This window comes from Chanodichthys erythropterus, chromosome 11 (assembly GCF_024489055.1).
Source record: "Chanodichthys erythropterus isolate Z2021 chromosome 11, ASM2448905v1, whole genome shotgun sequence".
NCBI classification, from domain to species: Eukaryota; Metazoa; Chordata; class Actinopteri; order Cypriniformes; family Xenocyprididae; genus Chanodichthys; species Chanodichthys erythropterus.
In genome coordinates, this window is record NC_090231.1 from 27,353,080 (window position 1) to 27,370,806 (window position 17,727).

Genomic DNA, 17,727 nt, shown 5'->3' on the forward strand with positions numbered 1-17,727 from the left:
AAAAAAAAAATCATATTTGTGTGAAGTAGCCATAAAAGCAAAAATATGTGTATGACAAACTCACCCTCGATGCTCATGCTCACGTCATCTTCCTGTTGATCTGTTTGAGGGGACTCAATCTCACCTTCAGACAGAATAACTGGACTGTCTTGGACACGAGGTTGAAGGAGCTCCTGCATCTCCTGCTCTTCAGAAGATTTGAGGGCATCAAGACTGCTGCTAGGAGGCTCCTGATGATCACAGTCCTCTATAGTACATGTGATGTGCTCTAGAGCAGTGGTTCCCAACTACATTCCTGGAGGCCCCCCAACACTGCACATTTTGCATGTCTCCTTTGTCTGACACACCCATTTTAGATCTTTTAAGTCACTACTAATGAGCTGATAACCTTAATCAGGTGTGTTTAATTGAGGAGACATGCAAAATGTGCAGTGTTGGTGGCCCTCCAGGAATGTAGTTGGGAAACACTGCTCTAGAGAAATCTGATCTAAAGAGAGGAATTTGATCAAAAAATTAAATCATAATAAATATTCTCTAATATTGCCTATATAGTGACAGTAGTAAGGAGACAGTGATTTTTTTAAATGGTTGATTGTGCAAATAAACAACTGGGTCATTCTACAGAAACGTCCACTTTTAATATGACAAAATGTCTTAAAATGTATTTCTTTTTTTAACATTTAAACTTAGACAACATTATTATATTACACTTAGACTTTATGAATACACATAAATGACAGATGAAAATATTTGAAAAACAGTTATAAAAAAGTAATGATGCAATCCTATTGGATGTAAAATTATTATGTCACATATGACACATTTTATTTAATGTGACAGACAAAAAACAGTTACACCAGTGACACAATGAATCACCAGTGACGTATACATAGGGCCAATGATCCTTAATTTTTCAACTATAATTAAGTAGATTGGACTAAATTTTTACATTTGGTGTACAATAAAAGATTATCATTGACACTTAGTGAAAGCAGTCAGTAAAAGATCATAAAAAAAAACATTTTAAAACTGTCTGTAAAATATGCTGTCTGTAAAGTCGCTGCACTGAATTTAGCCATATATCCTTAATTTAGCCATTTCTAACCAAAGGAGGATTAACAATGAGAGAGAAAAGTTAGAATCATGTAATCTTGGTGCATTCACACCGGACGCGAATGAAGCGGTAAGCGCGAGTGATTTACATGTTAAGTCAATGCAAAGACGCGAATTGACATCCTGCGGCGCGATTCGCGCGAATGAAGCGGCGCGAATGACGCGATTCGCGCGAATGACGCGATTCGCGCGAATCGCGCAAGTTGAAAAATCTGAACTTTGGCGAATTTCCGCGCCGCGTTAACCAATCAGGAGCTTGCTCTAGTAGTGACGTGACGTAGCGAGCTGAGGCAGAAATTCGAAACAACAATGGAGGACAAAATCATCGTCGCTGTACATCTTCATACATTTATAGAAACAGAAATAAAAAGGATCGTGTTTGAAAGAAAGTGAGTGAGGAGGTCGGACTATCTGATAAGTTGTAAAAAACGGTCTTTACTCAATTTGAGCTATATATATAAATACATATTAAGACTAGCCAACTAAAGACGACCAATTGAGCTTATTCGCTGTAATTTACAATTATTTCCCCACTGACAATTGTGTTTATTCAGAGGAAGTGTGCAGAAAGCAGTGGGAGAGTCTGGGACACATAAAGGAGCGGGAGAGCCCCTCTCATGACGCGAATTCGCGTCTGTTGTGAAGGGATTTTCACGCGCGAATGAAGCGAGTAAACTCAAAATGTTCAAGCGTCCAACTACGCGCGAATAGCGCGATTTATTCGCGCAAGTCGCGTCTGGTGTGAACACAGCAGCCTCTTGCTCCTGATTCTCGCTCTGCTCCACGTTTTCACCCCGAGCTTTCCCACGCTTTCCAGCTCTGGGGCGAGAGAAATGGAAGCAGAACAACCTCCTCCAAAACCCCCTTTTCTTCCTCACCCTCTTCTCCTCTCTCTCCTCCCTTCCTCCTCCATCTACCTCAGCAATACTAGCGCGCCTCTCCTCAAGCTGAGGAGGATTTGGCGCGTTGGCGGTGGTTTGCAGTGGTGCACGTGGATGTGAATTGTACACACACTCGCTACCTGTCGCTTTCTTCGCACGAGAAACTCGCTGACCCATGATAACAAAAATACAATGCTCGCTAATTCTTTCCAAACTACCTAAAAAAGATATGGAATTTTCGCGCATTTACACACAGAGCAAAAATTGACAGATTTCATTTGATAACATCCCAATAGTGTATTAGTATTCTAATTGAATTAATTGCTTTAATTCGAATTTAACAAAACAAACAAAAAAAAAAAAAACAGGACTACATTTAAAAAAATGCATGTAATAATCTTCCTGGAAATCAATTTAAGTGGAAAAAGTTAATTTCTGTTACTGTTGTGAAATAACTACTGCACAGTATATTAGGAATATAAAAATCTTTGGAGGTCAGACAAGCCTAAACCAGCCAAGGTACCAAAGCAAGGTACAATTTCTACATTTAAAAAAACAAAACAAAAACATCACTTATGATTTATAAGTTTATAATATTACGAAGACAACGTAATACTACATATCCACTTACACAGGGCCTCTCAGTCACATCTCAGAGGCTCCACTTCTGTTTTCATCACTGGGAAATAAGAATCCTTTAACCATTTCACATAATATCACTGCTTAGATTCATCATATAAACAGAGAATACACACATGCTTAGTTTCGTCCACAGATCTCCCCTTATTAACAAAAAGATACAGACAAAGAGAGAAGTAGAAAGTTCAGAGCATTTGCTGCTTGTTGCTAAATATAGGAAAAAGAGGAAACCTTGCTCAGCCTGGACTCATTCAGAAATAAGCACCATTATTGATGATATTAATTTATCAGTTATGATGTAAAAATGGCAGCTGAAAAAAAAATCAATGACAGATGACAAAGTTTCTTTTCCCATTTTTATTTGTTAAGGTGAGCTCATGTATCATTCATGTAATACATGACATTCTGAATATTATGATTAGCTTAGTTACTGTTGGCTTGTTGGATGTGTAGTTTGGACGCGAAAGCACTTTTTTGTCAGTGAAATGTGCAACAACGACAGCAGAAAGTCCATCAGAAATCAACTCCAAAAGTAAAATAGCTGCCTGTTTAAGCCTCGGATTCAAACATCTTCTTCCTGCCGCCCATACCAGCCTTGTCCTCAATGTTCTTACGCCAGTCTCCCACTGCATCCTTATCCTAAAATAATTCACATAAGAATTTCAAGATTAAAAATATTATTTGACACAATTACTTTGGCAGGTATGAGTTTCTCGACTGCCGTAATGTGCGCTCACCTCCTCCTTGACCTCTTTCTTGACCTGTTTGAGGTTGGCTCTCAGGTCCATGGACACTTTGTGTTTGGAGCCCAGCAGGGCCTGCAGCATGGCATCAGCAGACATACGCACTTTTTTCAGAGCAGGTTTCTTGAATTTACCTATCAGATCTTGAACTTTTATCTTCAGATCCTCAATCTACAAAAACACACAGTGTCATTTGCTGAAAGTCAAACCCTCAATATAGATTACAGAAAATAATCCATGGATTAAAAACCTCTTTGTCACTTTTTTCCACTTTAACAGACATGTCATATCTCTCCTCATCCGTCACGTCAATCTGCTGATGAAGCTTTTTGCACAGATCCTGACCACATTGGAGAGAACATTTAACAACAGGGTCAAATACTCATTATACACATTATACAGAGTATAATAATCGATAATTATACTCATTATACAGAGAATAATAATCATTTTGTGCATGTGTACCTGTAATTCCTGCACAGAGCCAGGCAGAGACAGAGGAGGACATTTCTCTTCCATATAATGAATTCTGTCTTCTTCTCTCTGCTTTACCTCAGCCTCCATCAGGTCCTTGGCTATTGCCAGTATCAAACTCTAGAACAAACAGTGAACAAATGACACATGCAACTTAACATCTATAAAGTGAACACAAACTCAACAGACTCAAATTTACCTTGAGATGATGCCGGCGGCTTGAGGTCATCTTTTTTCTGTTAGGATTTTAGGGGAGGAAAAAAAAACATATTTCAGCACATTATAGATTTAGAACTGTATATGTATTAGTATATTGACTTGCGAGATTTCCAGTACAAGCTGTGTTTACAGACTTACTCAGACATGGTGGCAGGCTTGTTGTGCTCTTCTGTTCTGAAATATAGAGAACAGGGTGAGATTGTCTTAAAGGCTAATTTTCAAAGCATTGTTTGATGATCACTGAGCAGTTGACAAACCCATTCAGTTTTACATGCCATCCTTTTAGTGAGCTATACTCTCCAGCTAGTGTATGTTACTTGGATTTATGCCTAAATGAAAGGCTGGTTTAAAATCAAATATCCATTTCATCCCAAAGCATTAAATTTTGCAACACTAAACGAAAGCCTTAACAGTGTTGCTCTCTAAGCTCTTCTCTGCTGCGTTCATCACATACATCCCTTATTCAGTTACAGCCATTGAGTATTACTATCAACAGTCATCACTTTTAACAGCTATAAACAAGTCACACTCCTCCACACTCATTTACACTCTCATTCATAACACATAGAACATCCCACCAATCACATTAAAGAATATCAAGTGTCCGTTTTGTCTATTAATGAAGCAATTCATTTATTTATTCACTCATGCATAAATTATTTACTCAAAAAAGCGACAAAAAAGGAATATTAGCTGACCATATTTAATACTGCTATACATATCATATATCACCTATATGTTACCTCAGTCTTTAACTTAGATTAATATATTTAATTAACATAATGCCTATAGTAATGTTAAATGACACATGGATTTTATTATTACAGCTATAAATAGCAACATAACGTACAGATGTTTTAGTGTAATTGGTGTACAAATTTAAAATAAAATAAATGAAAATAAATCTGAGTTGAGTCAATAGGACTGCTGCTGTGTATCACCCATTACTAGCATTTAGCTGCATGCGGCATAAATGACAGTAAAGCAGAAAGCTGATCTCTGTGTGTAAAATTATCCAACGTGTTGTATCAAGAGCAAAGGGCTGAAGATATCCATCAGAAACTGTATCAGCAGCAGTTCAATCATACACAAGCTCTCATCTCTCTCACTGTTGCTCTCTCTTTCAGTAACAGCATTTAACATCCTCAGATTAATATAATGTCTCTTTCTCAAAATTCCTAAAACACATATGTCCAGAATTCCATAAGATCTATAACTGGACTGTAGCTGCAGTGATGAGCCAGGTGATGGATTGACGGAGGCCTCGGATTTCAGGGTTATTGAAATGTTAGCACATAGCGTTCCCTCAGCTCGCCATGTTAACGTATTATGTTATCTTGATTATGTCTAGATATTTTTCTAGATTTCAGAACATTTCCTACATTTAAGTAAGATTTAATGGTTTGAAACATTTTAATAAATGAAATACCAAGGCCTCATCACTGAGCCATTAACATTAAGCTCTGGAGAATGGCACCTAACCCCCAGGTTCCTCCAGGAGGACTATGCCTCACTTTAGATACAAATGTCTAATAAGACTCAACATTCTCTGCTTGAAACAAAACATCCAAGAAGATGCTTAGGCTTAAAAATGAAAATACATTCCATAAAAAATAAAAAAAAATGCTTAAAAATTCACTTAGTAAAAGAAAGGAAGCAAACTTAATTTACAAATGACTGAACATATTCATTTGCTTTGAATCCCATCCTACACTTATAAAAATAAAGGTTCTTTATTGGCATCTATGGTTCTGTGAAGAACGTTGAACATCCATGGCTTTCCATTGCACAAAACGTTCTTTATATTGGAAATATTGGAAAGAGGTTCTTTAAGATCATTGAAATATTTACAGTATCACACTAGTAACACAAATTCCCTTTTGGAACCTTTATTTTTAAGAGTGTAACTCAATTCTCACAAAACACATCTATATAATCTATCTTGTTTTATAATGTCTTGTTTTGTAAATATGTATACAGTTTATGTATAATAAATCACATCTAAAAATTATACAGCATGTGTAACAGGTCAGAATCATCTCACCTTTAAGAAAATCTGGGTTACAGGACAGACGAGGAACTGCGTGCGGCCTCTGTACTGAAAGAGGGTTTTGATAGTATTCTATGTTGGCTCAGCAAAACCCTTTAACTCTTTATGGAATTAGTATCCAGTGCAGGCCAATGAGACTTCAAGCCGTTGAAAGCCAATATTACCCCTCCCAGCCTCACACATAAATAACCCTTGCTTTCAAGACTGTTATTCCTATTTTATTGCATATTTACTTTACTCATATCCTAAATGAGTAACTGCACACTGAAAAGCATAAATCACCACAGGAGATCACATTTGCAATCAAAAAAACACATCTATAAATAATCAACATGAGTAAGTGTGTGTTCTCATGGGTCAGCATCATTTTCAGCATCACATAGTTAAAAAATATAAACCTTTTTTTCAAAGCACACTGACAAAGTTTTGTATTTTGTACCTTAAATGATGATGTGACAAATTTTGAAGAACAAATGTTTTTCAAGATTCAAATATTTAAGGAATCAGTGACAGGTAGTTTCATACAATATGTTTCTTCCATTAAGAAAAATATTATACAACATTTTTAACACCATAAATACATTCCAAACAGTTAATAGCCAATTGTTTATCACAAGAGTTTGGTGTTCGGAGCAGTGAAATGTTTCGATATAACTAGTATTTATAAAATTTGTATGCTGTGGCTCTGTCTTAACTGTACACTGAAGAAAAAATGTAAGATTCATTCAACAATTTTCACTCATACATTGCTAGTAAATTTTACAAATAATTCCAAAGAAGTGGCAAGTAACACATTGAATTAAACTTGACATTATATTTTCTTGTGAAACTTACTCCAGTCGTTTTTTTTTTTTTTTTACAACTAATAATTAAAAAATCTATATTTTTCATAGTGTTCTGTTGTCTTGCGGGTCCACATATTACTATTTTGCTGATTCCATCTATAAGCAGCATATTTTAGACACCACTGCAGTGCAGCAATTGCATAAAATTCACGACATGTGCCAAAAATATACTAGTCATCCTCAGGAGAAACTGTATCCATCCAGCCAGCCCAACCTTTCATTTAGTAGACAGTTTCCGTGGGATAGAATCTTTGTGCCCCTACAGGTGTCTAATTCCAAAAGGGGGGTGGGGGGGGGAGCAGGTGTCAAAGCTGTCGTCAACATGTGTGTACATGTGTGCGAGTGGACATATTTATGAGTGTGAGTGTGGTGTGTTTGATGCTAGCTGTGTCTCTAAGAACGATCCCACTTTGAAAGCGCAAATGGTGCTGCCAATCCAACCCCGGCAGAATCCTGAAATAGTTAAGTCATGATGTCAACCATTTTTACCCATTAACACTTCCACATTAACTCTTTCAGCCCCAGCTATAGCGCACAGAGAAATATACAGTATGCAGAGACACAACTCAGTGAATAGTGCAAAATAGATAATTGCTCAGTAGGTCATTTTTGACAAGCTCATTTTGGCCATTCAGAGACTAGATGAAAGTAAAGTAGTGTCATGACCAGAACAAAAATCTAATTCCTGATTACAGTACATATGATCATGCTGTGCTCATTCCTACAAAAAATAAATAAATAAAAAATACCAGCTGTCATGTTATGAAAATACAACAGTTATTTGATAAAATCTTAAATAATCAAAACCATGTTCTCAAACCATGTTCCTGGCAAACAGCATAAAAAATACATGTGTACCTCATATTTATGGTGATAAAAAAAGCTCTTTTCAACATTTTCTTCATTATAAATCTTTAATAGAAATAATGGTTTAATGATTTTTCAACTACCCTCAGTCTGTATTTTAAAACAGTGGTCAGTTTCATAAACTGCTTAGACTAGTTTTAACAGTTTTACCAAGTAAGTCATCTCATTTTTTCCTCCATAACTTTTAAAGTCAATAACATAAAAATGTAGATCGGTCTGTCTGAATCAGTGATTACCCCTTGACTAACTGTTGGTCAGTCTAGTTCTCGAGACACTCTTAACCTTGTGACTGTGATAATGCCACTGGCCTCAGGTTTGTTTGCTGGTCGATCAGATTGATGACATGGCCCTTCTCATTTTCAATGACTACATGTGCAAGCAACCAGATCCACAAACATGCTAATAGATTCTCATAAAAGAAGATGAGATAATAGATTGTTTGGACACACTCTTTCAGCAGCTACCAGGCAGGTTGACAGATGTTCTGATATGACCACAAATGTTTCTCAGTGCTATAACACAACATGACATTTAAAAAAATGTCAAAATCCTAACCTTCAAAGACCCACTGCAGCAATATTGCAAATTAATTATGCTAAATATGGGTAAAAACTGCACACAACAATATTAGTGTCAGGGTTACATCTGTTTTGGACTCTCGGTTTGTTTTGCCTGTTGTCACATGTCCTCATTTGTTCCATTTTTCCCGCCATTATTTAGTTCCCTTGGTTACAGATTGATTTGAGTTTCAGTTCAGGTGTATCTTATTAATTATCTTGTTAAGCTCCCTTTGTTTGCCTTATATGTATTCCCTGTGTTCCCTCAGTCTTTGTCAGTCCTTGTTAATGGTGTATGTGGTTATCTCCTGTTTCTTTTCCAGTTCCTGTGTACTTCATTATTAAAAGTCTACATTTCTACAAATCTCCTCGTCGTGAGTGTTAATTCCACATGGACTGTTACAATTAGGACGTAATATATTCATTTTTCAACAAAGTATTTGACATGTGAGATTTGGTGTTGATTGATTCCCATCACATTTAATGATCAAAAATTTGGGTTACTTGGGTTATCCCACCAAAATACCTTGTGTAGCTAAAATGCAGCAGTGAGCCTGGTGGTCAACATTGTATATTATTCACACAAAGGAGTCCAGCAGGGTAAATCGTAGGTGCATTTTTGATGTAGCCTAATAAAACTTTTAAAGGATGTCAGATGGCTGCTCTCAGATACACATACTGAGGTCTTCCAGCTTACGGGAAAGGTTTTTTTTTTTTTATAAAGGCCAAATAATTGCATTATAGGACTCTAAATGTTAGTGGAGTGGAGGGTCAGTAGGTTTCTCTCACATGAATGTATATAGGTTATATCCATATAGGCTAAGTTCATTGTTGCGGTTTTACAATGATTTTTTTTTTTTTTTTTTTTTTTTAATAAGTTCCATCTTGCAAAACACTTTCAAGGAGAAAGAACAACTGAATTAAAAATGAAACTAAGGGTTAAAATGCGACCAAACCGTTTTGGTCACAACATAAACTTGTAAGCGATGTTGTAAAGTCACAAAATTTCAAGCGAACTATCCCTTTAAGTCGAAGAATTGTGAAATGTCTCTTTAACCATAGGACAGAGGGAGGGCGGATAAGAAAGCTCGTTGTCACGCTGTTTGTATAGGAAGTACTGGAATGACCTGACACACATCCTCAAATTTCACTTGTGACAGTGTAAATGTGTAATCCTGCGTTATTTTAGGTCAGACAAAACCACAGATTGTGTTTCACAGCGTCTACATACATGGAGTATATCACGGTAAAGGAAATAAACGAGAAAGAACCACGAAAGCTGCTGTCGATTAAACAATTCAACTGTTTGTGCTGAATATTAAAAAGCAATGTTGAAGGAGTATCTGCGTACAAATGCGTTCTATGCTCTTAGTTTTGTTTTGCACCCTTGCGCTGCAATGGGATCGTGTCAGCTGCCAGTCAACACAACAACACCTCGTTCCTGTTGGGAATGTCTGGAGTTCAGGAAGACCAGCAGACGTTACACTGAACCGCAATGGAGACGAGGTGAGCTGGACAAAACCTCTCTGAATTACTGCTAAACCATACCACTACACCCCTTTCATTCAGTATTCGGATCTGCACTCAGTAACATCATAAATAACAGTGTAATTAACCATTCATTTACCATGACTGAACTCTGTGTTATGATAGATTTGTCTAACTCTTGGCAATGAATCCTGCACAGCTGCATTTTTCTTGATCTGTGTTGCAGTGTGATATGGTGATGAACCTGTCTGCCAGTCAGAGATGTGAGTTTGTGAAGAATACCCCAGACTGTACTTCAGATGAAGGGTTCATCAAATACCCTTGGGTCACCTTCTGTCTGTTCCCACCTAATCTGTTGCCCCTAGTCATCACTCTCTATGTAAGGACACAATTAGCTCAGTCACCACACTTAGGGTTTACTTTGAAACTGTTCACACACACACACCAGAGAATCGAATATTGTGTTTATTTGTGGAGCAGGACACATTTGTTTACATATCCAACTAAATCTAATGATAATACATCAGTCTAGATTGTAAATTGATGTTGTATTTGTGGTTCTTTCTTCTCTTTTCTTCCCATCAGGTAATCTGGCTGTTTGTTTTGTTCCTCATTCTTGGGCTGATTGCATCAGACTTGTGAGTTTTGTGTTTGAGAAAATACTTTAAGGGTTGTTTATCAGCCTGCACATGCTGCCCTTGTCTTAAAAGGACTTTCTTTTTTTCTGTGGAATGAAGATATTTTGAAGAATGTTACCATTGACTTCCATTGTATGGACTAAATAAACACTGAGACATTTTATGTTCCACATATTACCAACATGCTTCACAGCTTGGTACATAATCATTGAATTGTAAAAATTGAGCCTGACTGAATTAGGTGTAAGTTAAGTGTTGGGTGTGTGTGTGTGTGTGTAATCTTTACTTTTAGAGTGAATATGTTTTGGCATGTTTGTAGGAATTGTATTCCATTTTGTGTTGTGCTTTTTGATAATTAGGTCTATCAGTCGATTAAAATTAGAAATAGATTAAAACTTACAAATAATAATTGCACTATTTATTTGATCTTTGGCCATGACCTGTTTTACTTCCCTATTTACTCATGTGACAGAGACAACAGCTTTCATTTTTTTGGAGAATTTTGAGTTAAATCTTTATTTTCAGAAAGTTCTGTTTTTTTTTTTTTGTTTTTTTTTGAGGATCATAAAGTCAGTTAATTCATCATTTGGTTGCAAAAATTATTTAGAATGAATTCAATCCATAAAGTACAGAAATTAAATGAGTTTAAATGTATATGGTTTATAATGTGTATTTTGATTATATTACATTGTTTTTTGTTTTTGTTTTTTTTCCAGTTTCTGCCCAAACCTTTCAGCCATTTCCTCCTCACTAAGACTGACTCATAATGTGGCCGTATCCTTTAAATACTTGAAACATGGCAGAACAGTAATTCCCAGATCAGCTGATCCTTGTAATTTGTCCTCATTTTGCAGAGGTTGAAGAAGTTAATTACTCCTCCTGTGGACTTCTGCTGTGTCCTTATCAACCACAGCAGTAATAAACTCCAGAGTCCTGGGGTAAAGAGAATATCACATCATGCTAAACAACTAGACATATTGTTTGTAGGTCTCATGCTGACAGTATTAACCTAGGATGTGTTATTCTAGGTAGTGTTTGTTTAGAGTCTAATCCTGTTTGTTCTTGAAGTTTGCACATGATTGAGAAGAGTCTGGAGTGCTGTTGGTGTCTTTATAGTGTGTGCATGACTGAGAGGGTTGTGTAGTGATGTGTGTGACTAAGTGGAATCCTAAGTGATCTGTTTGCGTTTTGGTTGCTAGAAAGGGCCCAAATGGTGCTGTGGGGTTGTGTGTTGGTGTTGGCATGTTTTTTTTGTTTTATAATTTTCCTTGACCTAATGGAACAGGGAGTAACATTCCTGGCACTTGGAAATGGGGCTCCAGATGTCTTCAGTGCCATGGCTGCTTTCTCTCACCCTCAAACTGCTGGTCTTGCCGTTGGAGCGCTGTTTGGTGAGAAAATAGGCGCTGTTAAACATAAACCAACCATTCTTTATCACATAAACATGTTTGTTTTGCTATATTAGTGAGGAAAATGCATGGACCATTGATTTTATATCATGTTTATATTTTATGTCGCCTAACCCAACCCTTACCCCTAAAGACAACCCTCACAGAAACATGTGCAAAACAATAGATTTAAATAAAAACATGTTTTGGCCAATTTATAAGACTTTTTAACTAGTGAGGACCAGTAAAATGTCACTATACTTTCACTATATAAGTGAGGACATTTAGCCCTCACACGTGTAGTTCTATTGAAGAAATTACACACTTCACTTTTAAGTCTTGTGAACGGATTCATCATTCATAAAAAAAACAAAAAAACAAGAAGTGCTTTGTAGTAATGTTATATTGATTGTGCTTTTTTGTATATTATGTTTATATATATATATAATATATATATATATATATATATATTATATAGGGATATAATATATAATATATAGGGATATAATATATAATATATATATATATATATATTATATAGGGATATTGGTATTTTTTCCTACTTTATTGTGACACACTGTATTTTCCTAATGACATTTTTTTTCTAGGGGCGGGAATCTTTGTTACAACAGTGGTAGCTGGAAGCATTGCTCTGGTTAAACCTTTCACTGTGGCATCCCGTCCATTCCTTCGTGATGTCATTTTCTACATGGTGGCTGTGTTTTGGACCTTCATTATCCTATACAAAGGCCACATTTCCTTGGGAGAAGCCCTGGGTCTGATAACCGTTAATCCTTTACCAAAAATTTACACATTCATTCTGAATGTTTCATATTCATTTAGATATATATGGGAACACTAGTTTAAAGATTAATATTTCAATTTGTTTGTAAGAAATAATGACTTGTCTAACATATTTCTCTCTCCTGCTCCATTTTTTCCTGTTCTCCACAGGTTATCTGGGGCTGTATATTGTATATGTTTTGACTGTGATTGTGAGTGCATATGTTTACAATCGTCAGAAGCATCAGCTAAATGGATCGGCTCAGAGCTCAGGCAGAGAACAGGGTGAGGAGACTGCAGTCTTTGTCAGCACTATTATTCCCAAAACGCACATCACACATTTTTTACTATCTTAAAATCTCATTACAATTTCTAAATGCGGAGTGATAATTTCTTCTTTTAAGTTACAAATTTTAAAATGTGTTTAAAAGTTACATTAAAAAGTTTGAGAACTTTTTTTTTTTTTAAATCAAGCTTATTTGTTTATTTGAATACTTACTCCCTAGCAAATTATGAGCTACTAAAGTGAAATTTTGAATATACATTTTATTTTACACTATTCACACATTCAGATATACTGCTCACAACAATGCATACTCAAAGCGTTATTGCGATCACTGGGCAGTGATTAATGAGTGCTGTTCTTGACTTGTAGGAGAGATTCTCCAGTCTGATTCATATAGAGAAATTCAGAGTGGCAGCATACAAGCACACGGTGGGTCACTTCCTCTCAACGTAGGCTGATTCAATAACTGGAGTTTCAGTGGGTTATGAATGTGTGGTTGATTTGAACTCTACAGACTTTCATAAATATGTGAGTTTTGCAAGTATGTGTTGCCATCTGCTTAGGCAACAGAAAAAACCCAAATTCTCTAAAAGACCATTTAGCATATTTGAGGAAGTCCTGTATGGTGTGAAAGTGTTGCTCTCTGCTCAGTCATTACATTTTAAGTTTGTGTCCTTGATTGGCTTTGAAATGCCACTCTTCATCCAATTTCTTTCATAATTTAGACTATTGGTTTGTGTGTGTGAAATTCTTGCATGTATGTTTCAGATGGAGAAGAGTATGAGCCTTTGCTGCCTTACAATCAATCTACTGCTCAGATCTTCCTTAATGCCATTAACCCAGTGGACAGCCGGACATGGAGGAGACAGCACTGGAGTGCCAAAGTCCTCAAAGTGATCAAGGTGAAAATGTGAACGTTTCATGTTTCATGTCTCAATCACTTCCTGGTTCAAAATGAGTGGATGTTCTTCTAGTAACCTTTTAGTGAATTGGTAGAAACTTTATATGCATGCATATGTTATTTTCACCATGAAATCAAAATGTAATTTTGTTTTTTCATAGAATATCGCAATATTTATTATAAACGATTTATCCATGTGCATCTTTTTTTTTTTTAACCCATGTGCCCTTGTAATCTTTAATCAAAATAACTTCCCCTCCCTCTTGCAACAACATCTCTTCTCTGATGACATTTATAAGAGTAAGGGCGGGATAATGTCACTCACTTGAGATCACAGCAATAGCCAACCACAACTGTCCAATTAATTCCCGATGGACAAAATGGACAAGTCCCACCCTACATTTTTTTTTTTCTTGTTCGAGAAGTCGTTTCACTTCCTTTTCATGCCGACTTTAAGGTGAAGGTCCTTTTTTCCTGTCTGTCTGACTGTGTTAGGTGCCTATAGAAGTGCTTTTATTGTTGACAGTTCCTGTGGTGGACACAGATGAGGAGGATCGCAACTGGAAACGCCCCCTTAACTGTGTGCACATAATCACTGGGCCTCTGGTGTGTGTGCTCACATTCCAGTCTGGAAAGTGTGAGTCGGCTTATTTTGTTGTTGTTGTTGTTGTTGCTGTTTTTTTAATCATAAGACCGAAACTATTTAACAGCAATCTCTTATGTTATGTGCACATGTAAGGTACTGTTATGTCACCAGCATTAGCATTACACATCAGCATTACACGTACTGCAGTCATAAGAACTGCCAGAGGAACTGAAATTCCTCTCGTATGTGAAAAGATAAATGCTGTTGATGCAGATAGTTACGTTCTGTAAAGTGCATGTGATTAAAACAGACATACATTCTTTTTCATTCAAGATGGCTTATACCTCATTGAAGGACAATTTCCAGTGTGGGTGCTTACAGTCTGCATTGGAGTCTTCCTCTCGGCCATTGTCTTCTTCACTACCACAAATAATCATCCTCCGAGATATCACTTTGTATGAATCTTCAGTTCTTTCTGCTTTTTTATTTTGGTTGAAATAGCCTGCCAATATAAAGCCTCATAGCTCATATACATAATATTTGCAGTAATATACACTACTGATAAAAAGTTTGGGGTCAATTATTATTTTAAGTTTTTAAAAACTTCACAATTAGAATTCATTTATTTGATCAAAAATACAGTAAAAGCTGTGAAAAAATTGTTAAATATTATTAAAGTGAACTTTTCTGTTTTAATATATTTTAAAATGTCATATAATGATAATGATAATTTAATAATAACAATTGTAATTTAAAATGTAATTTTCAGCATCATTACTCAGTTTTCAGTTTCACACGATCCTTCCAAAAATCATTCTAATATGCTGATTTGTTGCTAAAGAAACTTCTTATTAATGTTGAAAACAGCTATGCTGCATAATTTTTATTTTATGAGTTTGTTAAATAGAAAGTTTGGGAACACTTTAGTATAGGGAACACATATAAAACTATTAACTATGATTTTTCCCTCAATGAACTCCTAATTTACTGCTTATTAACAGTTAGTAAGGTAGTTGTTAGGTTTAGGTATTGGGTAGGATTAAGATTGTAGAATAAGGTCATGCAGAATAAGGCATTAATATGTGCTTTACAAGTACTGATAAATAGCCAATATCCTAGTAATATACATACTAATAAGCAACTATTTAAAAGTCCCTAAAATAAAGTATTACTGAAAGTTTTTTTTTTTTTTTTTTTTTTTTTGAAATGTACCATTTTTTAAAATTGAAATCTTGTCAAATTATAAATGTCTTGCTGTTTTGATCAGTTGGTTTAATGAACCAGAAGGAAAAAAAAAAAATTTCTGACCCCAAACTTTTGAACTGCTGTTATGTATTTATTCATATTTGTTCTATTGCTGTGTGTGTGTGTAGCTTTATTCACTGCTAGGTTTTGTGGTCAGTGCGCTGTGGATCAGCACTGTGGCGTCTGAGATTGTCAGTGTGCTGCACCTGCTGGGGGTTGTTCTCAGCCTCAGCAACACTGTACTGGGACTCACATTGTTAGCCTGGGGCAACAGCATTGGAGGTATACACCCACTCAACAACATAAAAAATACTCACATTATTTTATTATTTGTGCTTATAGCCTGTTCTAGGACCTGAAGTGAAAGCAAAAGAGATTTGCATCTACTAGATTGTATGGTTTATTTATTTTTTTGTTTGCATTGTTTTCACAGATTGCTTTGCAGACATTACTATAGCCCGTCGGGGATACCCACGGATGGCCATCTCAGCCTGTTTTGGAGGCATTATCTTTAGTATCCTTAAACTTTTAAAAGACCATATGTTATTATTTTTGTGTATGTGCTTTAAAAACTATATCAATAACTTTAATCATACTATTTGTTGACCGTATTGTAAATGTCCTGATATATTTTACCCTAAAACATCACGACAGAAAGCTCTTTGTATGCCTTTAACACCGCATAAAGATATGCTGTTTGGCATAGGTCTGGGCTGCCTGCTGCAAATGTTTCAGAATAATAACGTTGTGACAGTAAGTCTCATTCTCTATACACTACGGTGGCCGAGAGAGCTCAACGCGCTGCAAATGAGAAAACATCTTCATCAGTTTGACAACACATGCGCTGCAAACTCCACAACACTTACAAATAGTGAAACGCGCTGCAAATAAAGAAAACATCTTCATCAGTTTGACAACACATATGCGCTGCAAACTCCACAACACTTACAAATAGTGAAACGCGCTGCAAATAAAGAAAACATCTTCATCAGTTTGACAACACATGCGCTGCAAACTCCACAACACTTACAAATGGTGAAACGCGCTGCAAATAAAGAAAACATCTTCATCAGTTTGACAACACATGCGCTGCAAACTCCACAACACTTACAAATAGTGAAACGCGCTGCAAATAAAGAAAACATGTGGAGTTTGCAGCGCATGTGTTGTCAAACTGATGAAGATGTTTTCTTTATTTGCAGCGCGTTTCACTATTTGTAAGTGTTGTGGAGTTTGCAGCGCATGTGTTGTCAAACTGATGAAGATGTTTTCTTTATTTGCAGCGCGTTTTTCTTTTTGTAAGTGTTGTGGAGTTTGCAGCGCATGTGTCGTCAAACTGATGAAGATGTTTTCTTTATTTGCAGCGCGTTTCACTATTTGTAAGTGTTGTGGAGTTTGCAGCGCGTGTGTTGTCAAACTGATGAAGATGTTTTCTTTATTTGCAGCGCGTTGAGCTCTCTCGGCCACCGTAATACACAATGTCTCAGCTTTCCTAGAAAAGATCATATACATCAAACTGGATGCTATATACTGTACAATCATCTGAGCATATGTTGCAAGCTTTTAGTCAGCTGAATATTAGTTTAGATGAGTGATGGAGTCTGATCTGTGTGCTGTGTTCTGTTGTATGGTCAGCTGGAACCAGAGGGGATGCTGTGCTGGGTTCTCTCAGGAGCGCTGGGTCTGTCTTTGGTCTTCTCCTTCATAGCGGTTCCTCTTCAGTGTTTCCACCTGAACCGAGCCTATGGCATTTTTCTACTGCTCTTCTACATTGTCTTCCTCATCGTCGCCCTCCTCACCGAGTTTAGAATTATCAAATTTTGACATCAGCAGAATCAATAATCGGATGGATGCAAAGATCTTTAGACTTTCATAGAAATGTATAAGAAATATAACTATTTTTGTATATGTACATGTTTGAAGATCATGAGCCAGTAATTACTGTACAGTTAAACTTTTCAATCAACTATAATCTTGAAACATGAGATTAAAATGATTATTTTATTAAACTGAACACTTGCAAA

At 36.3% G+C, this 17,727-nt stretch overlaps 2 protein-coding genes across 3 annotated transcripts; one reads left to right on the forward strand and one right to left on the reverse strand.

Moving 5' to 3' along the window:
- Positions 1 to 2,987: 2,987 nt before the first annotated feature.
- On the reverse strand, positions 2,988 to 6,173 carry LOC137030376 (troponin I, fast skeletal muscle-like). Of its 2 annotated transcripts, none has more exons than XM_067400658.1 (7): positions 6,114 to 6,173; positions 4,208 to 4,243; positions 4,050 to 4,086; positions 3,842 to 3,970; positions 3,627 to 3,716; positions 3,371 to 3,547; positions 2,988 to 3,272 (listed from the first exon to the last, which is right to left on the reverse strand). In XM_067400658.1, exons 2-7 carry the CDS (start codon positions 4,213 to 4,215, stop codon positions 3,183 to 3,185), a joined length of 531 nt encoding a protein of 176 aa, XP_067256759.1. In that variant the 5' UTR covers positions 4,216 to 4,243; positions 6,114 to 6,173; the 3' UTR covers positions 2,988 to 3,182. The 2 variants fall into 2 exon arrangements, with proteins under 2 accessions (XP_067256759.1, XP_067256760.1); XM_067400659.1 differs by having other exon boundaries at positions 4,208 to 4,238; positions 6,114 to 6,137.
- Positions 6,174 to 9,496: 3,323 nt separating this feature from the next.
- On the forward strand, positions 9,497 to 17,727 carry slc8b1 (solute carrier family 8 member B1). The gene is made up of 15 exons (XM_067400660.1): positions 9,497 to 9,894; positions 10,103 to 10,255; positions 10,462 to 10,514; positions 11,231 to 11,288; positions 11,800 to 11,905; positions 12,511 to 12,678; positions 12,857 to 12,970; positions 13,341 to 13,400; positions 13,740 to 13,873; positions 14,368 to 14,509; positions 14,792 to 14,913; positions 15,832 to 15,985; positions 16,137 to 16,217; positions 16,392 to 16,456; positions 17,339 to 17,727. The coding sequence occupies exons 1-15, from the start codon at positions 9,742 to 9,744 to the stop codon at positions 17,525 to 17,527; spliced, it is 1,752 nt and encodes a 583-aa protein (XP_067256761.1). The 5' UTR covers positions 9,497 to 9,741; the 3' UTR covers positions 17,528 to 17,727.